Source organism: Heterodontus francisci, chromosome 2 (genome assembly GCF_036365525.1).
Source record: "Heterodontus francisci isolate sHetFra1 chromosome 2, sHetFra1.hap1, whole genome shotgun sequence".
Classification (NCBI taxonomy): domain Eukaryota; kingdom Metazoa; phylum Chordata; class Chondrichthyes; order Heterodontiformes; family Heterodontidae; genus Heterodontus; species Heterodontus francisci.
The window spans coordinates 125,277,185-125,300,076 of NC_090372.1; the positions used below are offsets into that span (position 1 = coordinate 125,277,185).

The window sequence follows — 22,892 nt, forward strand, 5'->3', positions numbered from 1 at the left end:
GTACTTGCACTATTCTATTCTGCTCTACTTGACAGCTCAGATTGGATAAGTACACTGCATTTTTCTCTCTTTTCTCTTTCTTGAAGGCAAATCCTTGTGTGCTGATCACCCATGTGCCAGTTTGTGTCACCAAGGCAGAGAGTGTGGTTGGGCATGCAGTTGTAGTAGATCCCGTTCTCAACGGACATTTGGGTGTAAATACTTCCAGCAGGAATCACTGGACAAAAGTAGAAACCCTGACTGATTTCCTTCCTGTTTCTAGCCTAGGAATACCAGGTCACATGGCGTGTCCCAATCATTTACTTGGCTGACGCTGGCTAAATCAGCATGGAGCATGCATTAATTGTGTGTCTCAGTATCTCATTGAGTAGCATCTTTAATCACTAAAATATCAAGTGGAGTGTGGTACAGTGTCCATTCCTGTCACTTGCTAAAGCTTTACTATTTGCAGCAATTACCAAAAACCACAGGCCTTGAAAAAATGGAGACCATGTGGTTTTGACAGGCATGAGTGGAGTACCTAAGTTTAAATGACCAAACAAGGGGAGTCCATAAAATAGCGGTTCAAAACTTTGTAGAGATTGAAAACACTCACTCAAACCTCTAGTTCGTGTTGACCCGCAAATTACAAGAGAACAAATTGATGATTCACTCAAAAGGTTGTTTTGCTTAATGGCGTTATGGTTTATTTAAAATGATTGTAAAAAATGATTACAGATTTAAAAGGTTGAGGAAGAGAAAAGAAAGTGATAAAAGCTGCTTTGTTTCTTTATTCCCAACAAGTAAATGCTTCACCAATGTCTAGCTCAAATATATTACCAGTAAACCCAGTCATGCAATTGCTGAAGTGCCCAGCTTTTGTTTATTGCAGATAAGCTCTTCCAATGCTTGGCCATGCTGCTGACACTTGATTGGGTTTTCTCCTTCCCTCGACTGCATTGCTTGTCTCTTGTGACTGCAGCAGAGGTCTCTATGTTAAATATTTTATACTTTTTTTTTCAATTGTCAGGATGTTACACTGCTAAAGCCTTATCTATAAATAATTGCCTTAGGGTATAATGTCCAATAGCCTGTTGCGCCCTTTGCCTAAGTAAAGCCCGCCCCACTGTCTATCTTTCTTAAACTTCATTTAGTAAATTTCCATCATGTCCAAAGCTGCGGCTGAGTTGCCATCCTTCAAGGTAGAAAACTCAAAAATATTACTTTGTATTATCAGACATTGTTTGCAAACTGTTCGTGTTTTTAGCAGCCTCCAGGGCCTAATAGCATGGCCTTGCTGCCTTCTGATGGTGCTTGTTTGAAAATGTCTCAGTTCAGCAAGTTTAATTTTAAAAGTCTTGAAAAACTAGCATTTCTTCCATCAGCCCTGTTACCAGCTTCCCAAGGCGTGCTGGTTGAATGTCCAGCTTAAAATTGTCAAAATGCTTCTTTTCCTTAAAACTTGTAGCTAACTTTCAGTTTTACTACTTTTATTGAATGCTTGTGCCCAAGTGAAAAAAAAGAGAACATGACGTTTCCTGAGCTCCGAATGTGAGTTTGAATCCAAATTGGGCAGGATTGCTTGCATGGAATGATTATTTTTTATTTAATTTGTGCAACACTCAATGTTAAGCAAGGAAAAGATTACTAAGTTTGTGGCCTGTACAATCTCACCAACAAAGTACTATTTGTCAAAGTCTTTGGCACTCAACAGTTGTGGAGTCAAATTTCATTACACCAAATTTGTTTGCTATCTACCTTCATGTAGGTTACTGCCAAATATACAATTTATATGAGTGGTATCTTATGCAACTGAATCTTTTAGCTACAGAGAGCAAAGGAAGAATAAGCAAAATTATCCTGGGATATCAAGGGATGAGTTTTCACATGGCCGAATGAAGGCTCCAGCCAATCTTTGTCGAGCAAGTAACTCTTTGTTTAACTGTTGCATAAAAGACAATTTCAGGTGACAGTATTGTGTGGGCGACCTTTCCATATTTAGGAGAAACTGTGTGAAGTTTCTCATGGATGCAGTCAGTATGTTGGCTTTTTGGATTAGAAAATACTTTTGATAAGCAACTGCAGAATCACTTGATCTCCAGGTATTAAAAAAAAAAGGTCCAGCTTAAATGCTGATAACTTGTGGTGCTGCTCAAGCCACAATATTGCAAAAGAATAATACCTCAGATAAATCTTGTACATTCACATGAGTTAACATTGGGGAGGGTGGTACATGCAATTGTACCATCTATTGGAAAGAAGGGGCACTGGTGTCTGGTACTGTTTCATTATTTTTTTAATGTTTATCTGTTTGTTGTGGCGGTTGGACTTCAGCATGGAATAAGCCTTCCTTATTAAAACTGTTGGTCTGCATATCTTTTTATTGCTAAATTATCAGACTGCTTGTCCAACATCCAGTACTGGATGAGCAGAAATTTCCTCCAATTAAACACTGGGTAGACAGAAGCAGTTGTTTTCAATCCTTGCTCCAAATTCCATTCCCTAGCTACTGACTCCATCTCTCTCCTTGGCAACAGTCTGAGTCTAAACCAGACTGTTAGCAACCTTGATATCATATCTGACCCCAAGATGAGCTTCTAACTACACATCCAGGCCATCACTATGAATGTCAGTTTCTTCCACCTTCGTAACTTTGCCCTGCCTGAGCTCATCTGCTGAAACCTTCATCCATGCCTTTGTGACCTCTATTCTTGACTATTCCAACGTACACCTGGCTGACCTCCCCCAATCGACCCTTCATAAACTTGAGGTCATCCAAAACTCTGCTGTTGGTTCTTAACTCGCACCAAGTCCCATTCACCTCGAACCCCTTTGCTTGCTGACCTACACTGGCTCCTGGTCAAGCAACATCTTGATTTTAAAATTCTCATTCTTCTTTTCCAGTCCCTTTCTGGCTTTGCCCCTCCCTATCTATTATCTCCTTCAGCCCCATAATCCTCAGAAATATCTGCGCTCGTCTAATTCTAGCCTCTTGAGCAGTGTGTACCATCTACAAGATGCACTGCAGCAACTCACCAAGGCACCTTCGACAGCACCTTCCAAACCCGCGACCTCCTCCACCTAGAAGGGCAAGGGTAGTAGATGCATGGAAGCACCACCACCTGGAAGTTCCCCTGCAAGCCACATGTCATCCTGACTTGGAACTATATCGCCATTCCTTCACTGTCGCTGGGTCAAAATCCTGGAACTACCTCCCTAACAGCGCTTTTGGTGTACCTACACACCAAGGACAGCAGCGGTTCAAGAAGGCAGCTCAGCACCACCACCCCAAGGGCAATTAGGGATGGGCATTAAATGCTGGCCTAGCCAGCACCGCCCACATCCCATGAATGAATTTTTAAAAATCCCTGATTTTAATTGATTCGCCATTAGTGGCCGTGCCTTCGGTTGCTTCAGCCCTAAGCTCTGGAATTCCCTCCCTGCGCCTCTTTGCCTCTCTACCTCAGCCTCCTCCTTTTAAGATATTTCTTAAAAATCTACCTCTTTGACCAAGCATTTGGCCATATGACCTAATATCTCCTTACGTGGCTCTGTCATATTTTGTTTCGTAATGATCCTGTGAAGTGCTTTGGGATGTTTAATTATGTTAAAAGGCATTACATAAATATAAGTTATTGAATCAAGGAATAAGAGATGGGGTTTCTCTCTAGCCTTGCAAAGGTGGCTATATAACCTTTAATCTGCTAAGCAGCTGTAGGCTTTTTTCTTGAAAATTGCTCATGAATAGGATGGAACTTTCCTTAGGATACCTATTAATGTGTGCATATTTGCACATATACATGACAAATGCAAACAATAGTTGATACATCTTGGGAATGTGCATGGGGGAAGTGAAGACCAAGTATAATCTTCAGGTAAAGTAAGGTTAGAGGGCAGAGGAATTGGATCCGGGCCTGCAGATGTAATTAAAGACACATTCTTTGCTGATCAGGGATAAGGATCAAAGTCTCAATGATGGGTGATAAGGAGATGGCAGATGAATTGAACAGATATTTTACATAGGTCTTCACTACTGAGGATACAAGTAACATCCCAGTATTAGCTGTAAGTCAGGAAATGGAAGGGAGGGAGGAACTCAAGAAAATTACAATCACCAGGGAAGTGGTACTGAACAAATTGTTGGAGCTGCGGGCTGACAGGTCCCCGGGTCCTGATGGACTTCATCCTCGGATGTTAAAAGAAGTGGCTAGTGAGATAGTTGATGCGTTAGTTTTAATTTTCCAAAATTCCCTAGATTCGGGGAAGGTTCTGTTAGTTTGGAAAATAGCTAATGTAACTCCTTTATTCAAAAAGGGAGGGACTCAGAAAGCAGGAAACTACAGGCGGGTTAGCTTAACATTTGTCTGAGGGAAAATATTAGAAGCTGTTATTAGATGTTGTAGCAGGGCATTTAGAAAAATTCAAGGTAATCAGGCAGAGTCAACATGGTTTTGTGAAAGGGAAATCATGTTTAACCAATTTATTGGAGTTCTTTGAGGGAGTTGCATGAGCTGTGGATAAAGGGGATCAGGTGGATGTATTGTACTTAAATTTCCAGAAGGCATTTGATAAGGTGCCACATCAAAGATTATTGTAGAAAATAAAAGCTCATGGTGTAGGGGGTAATATATTGGCATGGATAGAAGGTTGGTTAGCTACCAGGAACCAGAGAGTAGGCATAAATGGGTAATTTTCTGGTTGCAAGATGCAATGAGTGGTGTGCCACAGGGATCAGTGCTGGGGCCTCAACTTTTTACAATTTATGTAAATGACTTGGATGAAGGGACCGAAGGTATGGTTGCTAAATTTGCTGGTGACCACAAAGGCAGGTAGGAAAGTAAGTTGTGAAGAGGACATAAGGGGGCAACAAAGGGATATAGATAGGTTAAGTGAGTGGGCAAAGATCTGGCAAATGGAGTATAATGTGGGAAAGTGTGAAATTGTCCACTTTGGCAGGAAGAATAAAAAAGAAGCATATTATCTAAACGGTGAGAGTTTGCAGAGCTCTGAGATGCAGAGGGATCTGGGTTTCCTAGTGCATGAATCGCAATAGGTTCGTTTGCAGGTACAGCATGTAATTAGGAAATCTAAAAGAATGTTATTGTTTATTGCAAGGGGAATTGAATACAAAAGTAAGGAGTTTATGCTTCAGCTATACAGGGCATTAGTGAGACTACACCTGGAGTACTGTGTACCGTACTGGTCTCCTTTATTTAAGGAAGGATGTAAATGCATTGGAGGCGGTACAGAGAAGGTTTACTATACGGATACCTGGAATGGGTGAGCTGTCTTATGAGAAAAAGTTGGACAGGCTAAGCTTGTATCCGCTGGAATTTAGAAGAGTAAGAGGCGACTTGATTGAAACATATAAGATCCTGAGGGGTCTTGACAGGGTGGATGTGGAAAGGATGTTTCCCCTTGTGGGAGAATCTCGAACTAGGGGTCACTATTTCAAAATAAGGGGTTGCCCATTTAAGACAAAGAAGAGGAGAAATTTTTTCTCCGTGGGTCACGAGGCTTTGGAATTCTCATGCTCAGAAGGCGGTGGAAGCAGAGGCTTTGAATATTTTTAAGGCACAGGTAGATAGATTCTTGATAAGCAAGGGGGTGGTAGGTTATTGGGGGTAGTTGGAAATGTGGAGTAATCAGTTCAGCCATGATCTTATTGAATGGCGGAGCAGGCTCGAGGGGCCGAGTGCCCTACTCCTCCTAATTCATATGTTCGTATGTAAATGGAGTTGAGGTACAGGTGAAACAAGCTAGAGCAACTGAATGGCTTACTCCTGTTTCTATGTTTCATTCAAGTTTCTTCGCAATGCAGTCTGGGAGATGCATAATTGAGGTACAACAGTACCACCACTTGTGGGATAGAGTAATTACAGCACAAATTGACATAAGCAGTTGCCATTATACATGTAGACCAAATTTTTATTGGAAATTTGCACAGTTATGTATAAAATGACTAATAGATATTTTCAAAAAATCTGGGGAAAAGTAGTTCAAAAGGAAGCATGATCGCAAGAAAGAAAACATGAATTTATATTGCACCTTTCGTGACATCAAACTGTCTCAAAGTGCTTCACAACCAGTAAAGTACTTTTTTAAGTCTTGTCCCTGTTGTGATCTAAGTATTTCAAATGTTATTAGGCATAGATATTGAAGATTTAACCAAGTTCTATAAGAACATAAGAAATAGGAGCAGGAGTATGCCATTCGGCCCCTCAAGCCTGCCCCGCCATTTAATAAGATCATGGCTGATCTGCCCCAGACCTCAGCTCCTCTTTCGTGCCAGCTCCTCATTGCCCTCAACTCCCCGATATTTCAAAAATTTATCTACCTCCTCTAAATATTTTCAGTGATCAAGCCTCCACAACTCTCTGGGGTAGAGAATTCTAGGCATTCACTACCCTCTGAGAGAAGAAATTTCTTCGCATCTCAGTTTTAAATGAGTGTCCCCTTATTCTGTAACTATGTCCCCTAGTTAGAGATTCCCCCACTAGTGGAAACATCATTTCAACATCTACCCTGTCAAGCCTCCTCAGGATCTTGTACGTTTCAATAAGATCACCCTTCATTCTTCTAAACTCTAATGAATAAAGGCCTAACCTATTTAGTCATTCTTGATACGTCAACCCCTTCATCCCAGGAATCAGCCTAGTGAAGCTCTTTTGAACTGCCTCCAATGCCAGTATATCCTTTCTTAAATATGGGGACCAAAACTGTGCATAGTAGTCCAGGTGCAACCTCACCAACACCCTGTTCAGTTGTAACAAGACTTCCCTATTTTTAAACTCCAATCCCCTGGCAATAAAGGCCAAAATTCCATTTACCTTCTTAATTACTTGCTGCACCTGCACGCTAACTTTTTGTGTTTCGTGCACAAGAACACCCACATCCCTCTGTGCTGCACTTTTTTGGAATCTCTCCATTTAAATCTGCCTTTTGATTCTTCCTACCAAAGTGCATGACCTCACACTTTACTAAACTCCATCTGCCAAGTTTTTGCCCACTCACTCAACCTATCTATATCCCCTTGCAGATTCCTTATGTCCTCATCACAACATACCCTCCCACCTATTTTTGTATCATCAGTAAATTTGGAGATATTACACTCTGCTCCTCCTCTGAGTCATTATATAGATAGTAAATAATTGAGTCCCTAGGACTGATCCTTGTGGCACTCCACTAGTTACGTCTTTCTAACCTGAAAAAGACCCAATAATCCCGACTCTCTGTCTTCTGTGAGTTAACCAATCCTCAATCTATGCTAATACATTACCCCCAATACCGTGAGCTCCTATCTTGTGCAATAATCTTTTATGTGGCACCTTATCGAATGCCTTCTGGAAATCCAAATACACTATATCTACTGGTTCCCCTTTATCAACTCTGCTTGTTATATCCTCAAAGAACTCTAGCAAATTTGTCAAACATGATTTCCCTTTCACAAAACCATGTTGACTCTGTTTGATTGCCTTAAGCTTTTCTAAATGTCCTGCTATTTCTTCCTGAATAATGGACTCTAGCATTTTCCCATCGACTGATGTTGGGCTGACTGGCCTATAGTTTCCTGCTTTTTGTCTCTTTTTCTCCACCCCCCCCCCCCCCCCCCCTTCTTGAACAGGGGCATCACATTAGCGGTTTTCCAATACGCTGGTACCCTCCCAGAATCTGGTGAGTTCTGGAATATTTCGACCTATGCCTCCACTATCTCTGCAGCCGCTTCCTTTAAAACCCTTGGATGTAGGCCATCAGGTCCTGGCGACTTGTCTGCCTTTAGTCCCATTAGTTTGTCAATACTTTTGACAGTTACAAGAGCTTTCCTCCCATTAGCTCCTTGCTTATCTGATATCTGTGGGATATTTATAGTGTCCTTCATCGTGAAGATCAATGCAAAATATTGGTTTAAATTAATTGCCATTTCCTTGTTCCCCATTATCAATTCTCCAGTCGCATCCTCCAAGGGTCCCATGCTCATTTTAGCTACTCTCTTTTTATATACCCTTAGAAGCTCTTGCTGTTTGTTTTTATATTGCTTGCCAATTTACTTTCATAATCAGTTTTCTCCCTCTTTTTATTAGCTTTTTAGTCATCTGCTGCTGGTTCTAAAAAACAATTCCCAATCCTCTGACCTGCCACTAGTTTTTGCCACTTTGTATGCCTTAGTTTTTGATTGGATACTCTCCTTGACCGCCTTTGTTAACCACGGGTGATTCATCCTTCTCATCGAGTCCTTCTTTTTGACTGGGATGAATTTTTGCTGAGCGTTATGAAATATCTGCTTAAGTGTCTGCCACTGCTCATACACTGACCTTCCCTTTAGAGTCTATTTTCCCAGCCCGCTTTAGACAACGCTTTCTTCATACCTCCGTAATTGCCCTTGTTTAAGTTGAGGACACTGTTTTGAGACCGGAGTTGTTTGCTATCAAACTGAATTTGAAATTCTACCATGTTGTGATTGCTACCCCCTAGAGGATCCTTAACTACGATATCTTTTATTAATCCTGCCACATTACACATTACTCGATCTAAAATAGCCTGTTCCTGGGTCGGTTCTGCAACGTTATTGCTCGAAGTAACAATCCCTGATGCACTCTACAAATTCATCTTCCATGTTACCTCTGCCCGTCTGATTTGTCTGGTCAATATGCAGATTAAAATCACCCATGACAATTGTCCATTATTTCCCGATTTATACTTTATCCTACAATGAGGCAATTCTTCGGGGGCCTATACACGACTCCCACCCGTGACTTCTTGCCCTTGCTATTCCTTATTTCCACCCAAACTGATTCCACATCGCGATCTATTGCACCTATATCACTATTCACCACCGCACTGATGCCTTCCTTTATTAACAAAGCTACCCCATCTCCTTTTCCTTTTTGCCTAATTTTCTGGAATGTTGAAGACCCTTGAATATTGAGTTCCCAGTCTTGGTCACCCTGCAACTACATCTCTGCAATAGCTATCAAGTTATATTCATTTATTTCCATTTGTGCCGTCAACTCATCTATCTTGTTACAAATGCTGCGTGCATTCAGATAAAGCGCCTTAAAGCTTTGACTTTTTACCATTATTAATCATTCTGGTTCCAATTTTTGCTGCACTCTTCTGCTTATACTTTCTGCCCCTTCCTGTCACACTTTGATTACCGTTTGCCTCTTCACTACTCTGCACTTCTGCTCTCTCGTTTCTTTTTGATTTTTTAAACTTCCCTTCAATTGAACCCTCTTTTTCTCGCCCCCCCCCCCCCCCACTAATTAGTATAAAGTCATATCTACTACCCTAGTTATACGATTTGCCAGGACACTGGTCCCAGCATGGTTCAAATGAAGCCCCTTCCAACAGAACAGCTCTCTCCTTCCCCAGTACTGGTGCCGGTGCCCCATGAATCGGAACCCATTTCTCCCACACCAGTCTTTGAGCCATGCATTTATCTCTCTAATCTTATTTAACCTATGCCAATTTGCACGTGGCTCAGGTAGTAATTAACTACCAATATGCTCAAACACACCCTCACCTCCACCTTTGAGGCCCTTGTCCCCACTAAAACTATTACTCTCTTTCACCCTGGATGTTCCCCCGGTACAGTCCCCATCTCTGCTCCCTTAAGTCCAAGGGATGCAGACTTGAATTGATGTGGTGACTACTGATTTAGTCATTAATTACCAGATCTGGCTGGACCTAAAGCCTGGCTACCTGACCCGAACCCGACTACGTGTGTCGGGTTCGGGTGTGGTCGGGTCTATATTCTGTGTCCAGCATTTGGGTTTGGGTTGGGCTGAGCTGTACTGGGTCCGTGTTTTATAAATAAATGTATTATTACATTTTGGCGATATTTGGGTTGAGTTGAGCATGAAAAAAAATTCAAGGACTCCGGGCTCCAGTTGGGTTCAGTTTGGCTGTGGTTGGGTTGGGCCCGGGTCGGGTTTTAATTTTATACCAGAGGAGGCCTTTAGCTGGACCACATCAAGCACTGATGGGTCCTGTTCTCGTCTGCAAAAACTGCTCATTATTCCAAGAACATTCTGGACTGCAAAGAAAACCCCTGGCTTCTTTTCTCTACTACAGACCCTGTCTTCTTAAACCCCTCTCCCCGGCCTCCTCCACCCTCAGCTCCAACAAGTGTGAGGAGCTCATGGATTTCTTTGTTGCTAAATTTGAGACCGTCTGATCGGCTACCTCTGCCACATCCCTCCCTAACCTTAGCCCACTGGGGCAAACTTCCTTGAAGGCTCCCCCTGTCCCAGCCCTGAACTTGTATTTTTCTCTAGCTTCTCTCCTATCTCCCCTCATGCCCTGTCCAAGGTTATCTTGTCCATGCAATTCACCTCCTGTTCTTTCTCCACCCTAGTCCCAATAAAATACTGACCACCTAACCTCCCGTTCTGACTTCCAAGTTAGTTGGCATTTTTTACAGTTCTCTCTCCTTAGGTATTGTCCCTCTCTCCTTCAAACTTGCTGTCATCAGTCTTCTCAAAAAAAAAGTCCTTGGCCCATCTGTGCTACAAACTACCGCTCCATCTCCAACTTCCCTTTCCTCTCCAAAGTCCTTGAATGTGTTGTTTCTCAAATCTGTGCATATCCTTCCTGGCACTCCACGTTTAAATCCCTCCAATCAGGTTTCTGCCCCGCACAGCACTGAAATGGTTCTTATCAAAATCACATGACATTCTATGTGACTGTGACCAAAGTAAACTATCCCTCCTCATCCTTCTCGATCTGTAACCATTGATGCAGTTGATTATAGTGTCATCCAGTGCTATTCCACCATTGTCCAGCTGGGTGAGACTGCATTCACCTGGTTTAATTCTTATCTATCTAATCGTAGCCAGAGAGCCCCTTGCAATGGCTTCTCTTCCTGTCCCTGCACAGTTACTTCTGGTGTCCCCCAAGAATCTATCCTTGGCCCCGTCCAATTTACCATGTACATGCTGCCCCTCAGCGACATCATCTGAAAACACAAAGCCAGCTTCCACATGTATGCTGATGATGCCCAACTCTACCACACCACCACCTCTCTTGACAACTCCACTGTCTTGAAATTGTCAGACTGCTTGTCCAAAACCCAGTACTGAATGAGCAGAAATTTCATCCAATTAAATATTGGGAAGACTGAAGCCATTTGTTTTTGGTCCCTGCCACAAACTTAGTTCCCTCCGCACTGACTCCATCCCTGTCCCTGGCAACTGTCTGAGGCTGAACCAGATGGTTTGGTGCTATGTTTGACCCTGAGATGAGCTTCCAATCGCATTTCCACATCATGGCTAAGACCACCTACTTCCACCTCTGTAACATTGCCTGACTCGGTCCCTGCCTCAGCTCACCTGCTGCTGAAACCCTTAATTACCTCTCAACTTGACTATTCTAATGTACTACTGGCCAGCCTCCCACATTCTAGCCCTGTAAGCTTGAGGTGATCCAAAACTCTGCTGCCTGTGTCGTCATTCGCACCAAATCCTGTTTGCCCATTTCTCCCCCACCCCCCGATTTTAAGATTATTATCCTTGTCTTCAAATCCTTCCACAGCCTTGCCCCTTCCCAACTCTGTAATCTCTTCCAGCCGCACAAACCTCTGAGATATCTGCGCTCCTGTCTTTCTGGCCTCTTGAGCATCTTCAATTTTAGACAGGCCTTGCCTTCAGCTGCGTAGACCCTAACCTCTGGAATTCCCTGCATAAATCTCTCAGCCCCTATAATCTCTCTTTCCTCCTTTTGAGACACTCCTTAAAACCTACCTCTTTAGTCGTCTGCCCTAATATCTCCTTACGGTGTCACATTTTGTTTTATAATGCCCCTGTAAAGTGCCATGGTACATTTTATGACCTGAAAGGCACTGTAAATACAAGTTGTTGTAATTTGTACTCATAAAACCAGAGTACAAAATTAACAAGATTCAAACTAGTCAAGAGATTAGAAGTGCTTCGAACAGCCCGACCAAAACTGTTTCGTGCTTTTATATGAACATACACATTAGGAGCAGGAGTAGGCCACTTGGCCTCTCGAGTCTGCTCTGCCAGTCAACAAGATCATGGCTGATCTGATTGTAACCTCAACTCCACATTCCCACCTACCCAGCTAACCTTCCACCCCATTGCTTATCAAGAATCTATCTACCTCTGCCTTAAAAATATTTCAAGACTGCTTTCACTGCCTTTTAAGGAAGAAAGTTCCAAAGGTTCACGACCCTCTGAGAGGAAAAAATTTCTCCAAATCTTTGTCTTAAATGGGCGACCCCTTATTTTTAAACAGTAACCCCTAGTTCTGGATTCTCCCACAAGGGGAAACATCCTTTCCACATTCACCCTGTCAAGACCCCTCAGAATCTTATATGTTTCAATCAAGTCGCCTCTTACCCTTCTAAACTCCAGCAGATATAAGCCTAGCCTGTCCAACATTTCCTCATAAGACAACCTGCCCATTCCAGGTATTGGTCTAGTAAACCTTCTCTGAACTGCTTCCACCGCATTTACATCCTTCCTCAAATAAGGAGACCAGTTCTGTACACAGTACTCCAGATGTGATCTCACCAATGCCTTTGTTCGGCAGAGAGTTTCATCTGTTGACTTTTTTTTATTAAAATAAAACCACCCAGTTTGTATATTTGTATAACTGAAGCATAACCTTCCTACTTTTGTATTCAATTCCCCTCGCAGTTAACAATAACATTCTATTAGCCTTCCTAATTACGTGCTGTACCTGCACACTAACCTTTTGTGATTCATGCACTAGGGCACCCAGATCCCTCTGCATCTCAGCTCTGCAATCTCTCACTGTTTAGGTGTTATGCTTTTTTATTCTTTCTGCCAAAGTGAGCGATTTCACATTTTCCCACATTATACTCCATTTGCCAGATCTTGGCCCACTCACGTGACCTATCTATCCCTTTGTAGCCTCCTTATGTCCTCTTCACAACTTACTTTCCTACCTATCTTTGTGTCATCAGCAAATTTAGCAACCATACCTTCGTGCCCTTCATCCAAGTCATTTATATAAACTGTAAAAAGTTGAGGCCCTAGCACTGATCCTTGTGGCACACCACTCGTTACATCTTGCCAACCGGAAAGTAACCCATTTATGCCTACTCTCTGTTTCCTGTTAGCTAGCCAATCTTCTATCCATGCCAATATGTTAACCCCTACACCATGAGCTTTTATTTTCTGCAATAACCTTTGATTTGGCACCTTATCAAATATTTTCAGGAAATCTAAGTGCAGTACCTGTTAATACTTCAAAGAACCCCAATAAATTGGTTAAACATGATTTCCCTTTCATAAAACCATGTTGACTCTAACTGATTACCTTGAATTTTGTTGAATGCCGTGTTATAACATCTTTAATAATAACTTCTAACATTTTCCCTAAGACAGATATTAAGCTAACTGGCCTGTAGTTTCCTGCTTTGTGTCTTCCTCCCTTTTTTAATAAAGGAGTTACATTGACTATTTTCCAATCCAATGGTATCTTCGCCCAAATCTAGGGAATTTTGGAAAATTAAAACCAGCGCATCAACTATCTCACTAGCCACTTTTAAGACCCTCGAATGAAGTCCATCAGAACCCGGGGACTTGTAAGCCCACAGCTCCAGCAGTTTGCTCAATATCACTTCCCTAGTGATTGTAATTTTGAGTTCCTCCCTCCCTTTCATTTCCTGATTTACAGCTATTCCTGGGATGTTACTTGTATCCTCTATAGTAAAGACTGATGCAAAATACCTGTTCAAATCATCTATCTCCTTATTTTCCATTACTAATTCCCCAGGCTCACTTTCTATTGGACTCACTTTGTTAACTCTTTTTCTTAAATATCTATAAAAACTGTTAATATTTGTTTTTCTATTTCTCTCGCACTCTAATTTTCTCTCCTTATTAATCTGTCATTCTTTGCTTTTTTTTAAATATTCTATTCAATCTTCTGACCTGCCACCCATCTTTGTGTAATTATATGCTTTTTCTTTCATTTTGATTCTATCTTTAACTTTTTTAGTAAACCACCGATCTATTCTGTGTGTTCTGAAATATCCCCTTAAATGTCTGCCACTACATCTCTCTCAACCCTGTCCTTTAATCTCTTCTGCAAGTTCACTTTAGCTAGTTCTCCTTTTATGCCCTCATAATTGCCCTTATTCAAGTTTAAAATACTAGTCTTAGACCTACTCTTCTGTCTCTCGAACTGAATGTAAAATTCAATCATATGATCGCTGCTATCTAGGGACGTCTTCATTATGAGGTCATTAATTAATCCTATCTCTTTGCACAATACCAGGTCTAGTATGGCCTGCTGTCTGGTTGGCTTCAGAACGTGCTGTTCTAAGAAACTATCCCAAAAACATTCTATGAACTCCTCATCTAGGCTACCTTTGCCCATCTGATTTAGTTCCAATCTAATATGTAGATTAAAATCCCCCATGATTATTGCCATACCTTTCTGACACGTTCCCATTATTTTTTCCTTTATATCTCATCCTTTTGTGTGGTTACTGTTAGGGGTCCTGTACACCACTCGCACAGTGACTTCTTGCCTTTATCATTTCTCATCTCTACCCAAACCGCTTCTATATCCTGGTTTCCTGAACTTGGGTCATCCCTCTCTATTGCGCTAATATGATCATTAATTAACAGAGTCACCCCTCCACCTTTTCCTAGCTTCCTGTCCTTCCTAAGTGTCATGTACCCTGCAATATTCAGGTCCCAATTTATGTCATCCTGCAGCCATGTCTCTGTGTAATGGCTATCAGATTGTACTTATTTATTTCTATTTGCTCTCTCAGTTCATCTGTTTCATTTCAAATGCTGCGTGCGTTCAGATACAGAGTCTTTAGTTTTGTCCTTTTTATTCTTTTCGTAACCTCTGGCTTTATCTGCCGATTTACTCTTAGATTTGTACTCATCTTGCGTAAGGAGTCGGCTGTTTAACCCCTCTAGCCTATTCTGTCATTCGTTGAGACCATAGCTGCTCTGCAGCTTAGCTTCATATACCCCCATATCCCTTGGCAGCTTTGTCTAACGAAAATCTATTAATCTCGGATTTAAAATTTACAATTGATCGAGCATGAATTGCTATTTGGGGAAGAGAGTTCCAAACTTCCAACACCCTTTGTGTGAAGTGTTTCCTGATTTCACTCCTAAAACTCTCAAAATTAAAGTCAGACCTATGTCCTAGAGTCCATAACCAGCAGAAATTGTTTCTCTCTATCTACCCTATCTGCTCCCCTTTAATATCTTGAAAATTTGTATCATATCACCCCTTAACCTTCTAAATTCCAGGGAATGCCGCCCTAGTTTGTGTAATCTCTCTTTGTAATTTAAGCCTTGGTATCCAGGTGTCATTCTGATAGACGAACATTGCATTCCTTCCAAAGCCAATATATCCTTCCTCAGGTGTGGTTGCCAGAACTGCTCACAGTATTCCAGGTGTGTTCTAACTAGGGTGTTGTACAGCTATGGGATGACTTTGATCTCCTTGCATTCTAGTCGTCTCGATATACAGGTCAGCATTCCATTAGCCTTTTTGATTATTTTCTGTTCCATCTCTTCAAATTGGTGAGCTACTTTATTTTATAGAAAAACTCAGCAAGTTTGGTTGCTTCACCTTAGGAGACAGTAAGCATTTGTGTGAAATTTTTATTTACATTGCCATTAAAGTGTACAAATATTAATTTAGCTTTTCTTTTCTCTGTAGGATTTGCTGACACAGTTGCACCATTATAGTTCAGGCATCAAACAGAATGCTTTAATCGGCCTTAAAGATCTTGTATCCCAGCATCCGTCAGTAATTGCATCTCATCTCTCCAGTATTCTCAGTGATGTTGCAGCTGTGTTCACAGACAAAGACTCCGCAGTCAGATCAGCAGCTGTCCAACTTTTAAATTTTCTTGCTCCTAGAATTTCTGGTGATCAAATGGCTCCTTTTTATCCTTTGGTTTGTGCACACCTTTCCAGTGCAATGACTCACATTGTGGAAGGGATACAAGAGGATGCATTGAAGATATTAGATATTTTATTGGAACATTATCCCGAACTTCTTGCAGACCATAGCAGCATCCTGCTGAAGAATTTTCTGGAGCTCATTTCACACCAGAGATTGTCAAATGAATTGAAATCTGGCGGGAAGATGTCTTCTTGGATGCTGTCTGTCAACCCAAACCGCCGGATTACTTCTCAACAATGGCGGCTTAATGTACTGAACAGGTTAAGAAAATTCCTACAGGCAGTTGTTGAGGGTTCAAGCCAGTCAGTGGAGAATGAAGCTATTTTTGAGAGTGACGACCGGATTGGATCTGAACGTGTTACCACGTTGCAGGTCAACTGGGAGAATTATGTAACTGGACAGCAGCTCATACAATTGTATGAGCACTCTGGATCCCAACCCAGTACAGTGATTCCATTCAGGCTAAGGTGAGAAACTTAAGGCAGATCTGGCCATGCATGCTACTGTTCACTATTTGGGGCAAGACATAATGTCCATTTCTCTTGTTTTCCCCCAAAAGAAATGTTAAATGACTGCATCTTAACTTAGTGAGTCGTAAGGAGACTGTTTTCATTATCCATGTCTTTTAGTTGAGCTTGCTATGCAATGCTTGTCGTTCTAATGCACTAAAGTGCATTTATTGAGCAAGGAACACAATAAGCCACTTAATTGTTTTGGGTGCTAACTCTGCGTAAATCCATTTTAAATTACAACTTAACTCTTCTGCATGACTTGCCTTCCATGCAATTTAATTCTGTCTCATGAGTAAACTTAAATCTGCTTATCTGCATCTCAGTAAGGTAATTGGCAAAGATTGTGAAGGGCAGAGCATACGGCCTCTATTAATACCCACGTCCACTCCATGATGAGCATAAGGAAGTTGGGGTGGGGTGGGAGATGGTGGTTAAAACCCTGAATACGGGAAACGTGTCTCCAGCACGCCAAGTGCATGTCCTTAGTGATATTTGCAGCGGTGCATAACAGGGTGAGCGAGTGTCCCATCCTGGTGAGATGGGACGTGCAGTAATATATTTAATTCAGGCTCCCACAGTGCAAATAGCAGCCTGATTGAAATTTGATTGTTGCTGACCATGTTTCCCAGGACTTGGGGAATCCTGCAGTGAAATGGTGGCAGGGGCTGCCAGATTTCTAGAAGCTAAGTGCTTTTCATAGCACTCATTACAGGAATGCTTCTACCGGCCTCTCAAGGAAGCCTTCGGCCTTCCGTTCACTGATTGATGCCTCTCTCCAGCCCCTGCCGCAATTGCCCCGGCCCCCAGGCAGCCGAATTCATCCCTACCCAACATGAATGATTTCCATACATAGAAACATAGAAAATAGGAGCAGGAGTAGGCCATTTGGCTCTTCGGGCCTGCTCTGCCGTTCAGAAAAGATCATGGCTGATGTCTAATTCAGTACCCTGTTCCCACTTTCTCCCCATATCCCTTGATCCCTTTGGCATTAAGAAATATATCTACTTCTTGAATATATTTAATGATTTGGCCTCCACTGCCTTCTGCGGTAGAGAATTCCACAGGTTCACCACCCTGAGTGAAGAAATTTATCCTCATCTCGGTTCTAAATGGCATACCCTGTATCCTGAGACTGTGACCCCTGGTTCTGGACTTCCCAGCCATCGGGAACATCCTCCCTGCATCTAGCCTGTCTAGTCCTGTCAGAATTTTATAGGTTTCTATGAGAAACCCTCTCATTCTTCTAAACTCTAGTGAATATAGGCCTAGTCAACCCAATCTCTCCTCATACGTCAATCCTGCCATCCCAGGAGTTAGCCTAGTAAATCTTCTTTACACTCCCTCCATGGCAAGAACATCCTTCCTCAGATAAGGAGACCAAAACTGCACACAATACTCCAGATGTGGTCTCACCAAGGCCCTGTATAACTGCAATAAGACATCCTCGCTCCTGTGCTGAAATCCTCTTGCAATGAAGGCCAACATACCATTTGCCTTCCTAATTGCTTGTTGCATCTGAATGCTTGTTTTCAGCGACTGGTGTACAAGGACACCCAGGTCTTGTTGCACCTCCCCCTTTCCCAATCTATCATCATTCATATAATCTGCCTTTCTTTTTTTACAGCCAAAGTGGATAACCTCACATTTATCCACGTTCTACTGCATCTGCCATGCATTTGCCCATTCACCTAACTTGTCCAAATTACATTGGAGCCTCTTTGCATCCTCCTCACACCTAACATTCCCCCCCAGCTTTGTGTCGTCTGCAAACTTGGAAATGTTACATTTAGTTCCCTCACCCAAGTTATCAATATATATTGTGAATAGCTGGGGCCCTAGCACTGATTCCTGCGGTACCCCACTAGTCACTGCCTGCCACCTGGAAAAAGGACCCATTTATTCCTACTCTCTTTCCTGTCTGTCAACCAATTTTCAATCCATGCCAGTATATTACCCCCAATCCCATGTGCTTTAATTTTGCAAACTAACCTCTTATGTGGGTCCTTATCAAAAGCCTTCTGAAAATCCAAATACACTGACTACATAGCTGGCCTTTTTTTTAAAAAAGATGTATAATATATAGTAAATATAATGTGTATCTTTGTGTGATTTAGTTTTATTGTGGTTTAATGGCAATCAATTAATCTGTCAAATCAGATTACTGCCCTCAAATCACATGAGTACATTTTTGAATCTTTTACTCTTTCTGATTTTCTCCTGAGCTTGGTGGCTTTTATTAAGGTGTGGTTCCATGAGCACCAGTTGCATTTCAGTATCTTGCCAAATTGGCTGTCCTGTTTGTGAGCTTGGATAGTGAATATGGGAAACTATATGTGGGCCCTCACAGCAGAATCCATCTACAAATAAGCTGTTCCAGCCTAAAAAATGGGGAATAAAATCTCCAGGTGTTAGTTTTCCCTTGTCCAACCTTATGCTGAGGTTTGTTGTGTCGGGCTTTCACTGCTGCCCACATTGAGATTTGCTATCTTGCCTGGGTGCCTGCTTAGCTTTGGTGAGGTATGTTTACCCATTGAACCCTTGAAGGAGCTTTGTTAAATTTTGCCAGGTTAGTTACTTATCGTTGATTCTACGAGTCTGAGGAACTTCATGTGTACTTAATGCCAAGATTTATTGGTTCAACTCTTCTTCCTCTAATTATTTTTGGGGATGGGGATAGTAATCATATGTGTTGAGATTATCTAAAATGGACGGTCAACAAAGAAGGCAAAGTCAGGTAAATCTAAAAGGTAAAACTCTTGCGTGTTCTGCAGTTTTCTAATACTTAGCTGGAATACTTTGAAAGTATTATTCCCTGTGCTTTAGTTCATCACAGTAGCTCAGTGGTTAGCACTGCAGCCTCACAGCTCCAGCGACCAGGGTTTGGTTCTGGGTGCTGCCTGTGCGGAGTTTGCAAGTTCTCCCTGTGACCGCCTGGGTTTCCGCCGGGTGCTCTGGTTTCCTCCCACAGCCAAAGATGTGCAGGTTGATAGGTAAATTGGCCATTGTAAATTGCCCATAGTGTAGGTAGGTGGTAGGAGAATGGTGGGGATGTGGTAGGGAATATGGGATTAATGTAGGATTAGTATAAATGGGTGGTTGTTGGTCAGCACAGACTCGGTGGGCCGAAGGGCCTGTTTCAGTGCTGTATCTCTCTCTCTCTCTCTCTCTCTCTCATTAATAAAATTTTAATTTACAATGCAATAATGAATTTAGTTTATTAAAAAACCTCCTTTTCATATTAGCTTATTTTCTTCAGTTTCAATGGGCCCTGAATGCCTTCCTATATCATAAACCTTTTGATCAGCATTAAGCAGAACACCTAATAATTTCTAGGCTCTTGCTTCTGTTCTTTACCAAAAGCTGGAATTGGCAATAGTGATTCGAGATTTTGATGTTTATAAGCCAGAAATTGCTGCAATGACAATTTTGTGGCTAACAGTGCTAGTTGGACTTTTAAGCTCACCATTGACATTGTTACATTTGCGCACATTGCTGCATTGTCGATCCAATGAATCGAGGGGGAAAAAAAGACAGGAAAAGTAAGAGAAAAATTAACAGCAGAAGGACATTATAACCTGATTGTGTTTGGGAATTGCTGTATTGGTCTTTTGAGAAGCTAATGCGTGAATGGCAAGCTAGGTGTGCGAAATATAGAAACATTCTTAACCCATTAAGTATAGAAGCTGTGGCCTGTCCATGATCAGCAACAGTGGACACCCAGCGGATATGCCATCGTACTGCTTCCGTGATAACATGGAAATTAGTAAATAAAGACCAATGACCATTTAGTTTGCTTACTACTATTCTGGTAGTCACATAATACAACAATAATTGAGATATTAGTTGATCATAGCAATCACATATTTATCAATTAGGTCTGGAATTTACATGAGTAAAATTCCAGTGGTGGAGAGTTTTGGAAACTGTAAGTCCAAAGTTATCCTTGTCCTTCCAAGCAGGCTATACTTACGGCACTTCATGCCTGAAATTACTCCTACTGTATCCCCAAATGTTATCTGAAGGAAATTGATTGAATTTGTATGTGAGTGAGTAACCCTCTTCTGCATGTTGAAACAGCTATGTGTCTTTAATATTATTGCTTTTTGACACTTTGTCACGTAGATTGCAAGCCAGGCAGAAAGAATGGTCAAGACACAAAAAGAATTTAAAAGTCCTCTAGGAACATTTCTACTGGAGTGAGATTCCACAGATTGAATGTTATATTGGGGCCATAAATCCTTTCATTACGAGGGTCGACCACGACATTAATCAGTCAGACCTAAATGGCTGCGGCGGGAATAATATGTAAAAATATTGTAAATCCACCAATTTTGCTATCAATATTAAGTTAATGGGAGCCTCACGGCAAGAAGAAACTATTATCGGCTTTGGCTAACACAGGAGCAGAGCAAACCATCCAGCAATTTGTGGAGAATGGGAACGCATCGTGTACCTCATTTACTGTGAAAGATTCTGGATCTTCTTTTGGAGTTAGTTGTTTTGGTTTCTTTTGAAAATTAGGGTGAGAATCCAACTGATCTACCAAGACCATGTTTAAACTTAATGTCACACCATTTGATGAATTGGCACAGTTATCAAGTACACAGTCACTCTCCTGATCTGTCTCATTTTCATTATTTATCACATCCTGTGATGTCAAACCACGCTCCCTCAAGGGCTTGTATTGCAACTAGTGGAGAATTGTAGCCTTCACTTTTGCATTTAGTGTCAACTGTACCTACTTAAATAGATTTTTATCTTAAATTATGAAAAACGTTACTTCGTGATCCCATTTATATTCAACTGTTTTGGGCACATAGGCCGGGATTTTATCTTTGAAGTGGGGTCAGAGGTGGGGAGCAAGGAATATCATGACGGGGGGTGGGTGGGGGTGGTGTGGGGGGTGGCGGAGGGACCATCGCCAAGTGATCTATCCGGGGTCGGGATAGGCTGATGGCTTTCTCGCCCAGAGGCCAATTAAGGACATCTTCTTGCTGCCACTGGGATCTTACCAGTGGTGGAAGGTGCTTCCGCCACACGAAGAGGGCACCTTGTAAAACGAGGCGCCGTCTGTGGGGGGCAGGTGGGGGCGCGTGTCCCTCCGTGGCCATGTTGTGGCCCACAGAGGACGCTTGCTGGGAACCATTTTACCCTCTGGGGCCCCCCCTCCCCCTGGACTGCATGAACACCCCCTCACCTACAGTTGCCGGAGCCACTCTGAAAGGCCCCAGCGACCCCTCCTCACTTGCCTCAGGTCCAGGGTTTCTGTGCTGGGCCTGGGTCCAAGGCCTCTGCAGTACCAGCAGTGGCCACCGCTCCTAGTGGCCCAATCAGATGGCTGGCAGCTCTTTGAAGGGACAGGGATCCCAGCTTGTGAAAATTAGAGGTTAAAAGAACGGAGGATCGCTGCGTGGGGTTGGGTGGGGGGAGGTGCGCAAAAAGGGTGAGGTGTGGTTCCCCCTGCCTTTTTGGCCCAGTGCCAGGAGCCATGCCTCATGCACAAAATACAGCCCACAAAGTAAAAATGTGCTTTGGCAAAGATTTTTATTTGGTTGTTGTCTTGAGGATTCTGTTATAAATAATATCGGGAATGAGAATGGACTAGTTTCAAATGGAATAGTTGTATCACTCAAATATTGGTACAAAATCAAACCCCTTTTGTATACTTGAAATTTTAAGTAGGAAGAATAAATTGATCTTGACTGATCTAGAGCTGCTGTCTTTATGCTGTTTCGAGACAGGATGATGAAACGTGACTTCACCTCAATACCTCAGTTTCCTGAAGTTAGCAATTAGGAATTGCAAATTTAAGAACAAGGGGAGAAATCTTTATTTCTTTCATGGGAGGTAGTGTTGCTGGAAAGACCAGCATTTGTTGCCTATCCCTAATTGCCCTTGAACTGAGTGGCTTGCTATGCCATTTCAGAGGGAAGTTAAGAGTCAACCACATTGCTGTGGGTCTGGAGTCACATGTAGGCCAGACCAGGTAAGGACGGCAGATTTCCTTCCCTAAAGGACGTTGGTGAATGAGATGGGTTTTTATAACAATCGATAGTTTTATGGCACCATTACTGAGACTAGCTTTCAATTCCAGATTTGTATTATTAATTGAATTGAAATTCCATCAGCTGCAATAGAGAGATTTGAACCCATGGCCCCAAGACATTAGCCTGGGCCTCTGGATTACTAGTTCTGTGACATTATCACCACGCCACCGTCTCCCCAACTTTTCTTTGAGTACCAAAGTTTAATAATAACACAGGACCTTTTCAGCCTAGGGAATTGTTGTGAGCAGTGGTATTTCTTACAAGCATAAAATATCTAGTGATGGTACATCTTTTTGGTAACTGGAAGCCATGTTTGTAACAACCTTTCCCTTTTTTTCCTGGTTTGTTTGATTGCCTTTCTTTAGCATTGTCTAATTATTCTTTCATTCTAGTTTTCATTTTTTAAAATCACTTACAATGC

At 42.1% G+C, this 22,892-nt stretch overlaps 1 protein-coding gene across 4 annotated transcripts in view; it reads left to right on the top strand.

The window, feature by feature from the left end:
- tex10 (testis expressed 10) overlaps positions 1–22,892 on the top strand; it is a 186,238-nt gene that overhangs the window by 19,968 nt on the left and 143,378 nt on the right. For all 4 annotated transcript variants that reach the window (XM_068010421.1, XM_068010410.1, XM_068010402.1 and 1 more), the window contains one exon: positions 15,664–16,379. In XM_068010421.1, the coding sequence (XP_067866522.1) occupies positions 15,664–16,379 (716 nt within the window). The remainder of the gene's footprint in view (positions 1–15,663; positions 16,380–22,892) is intronic.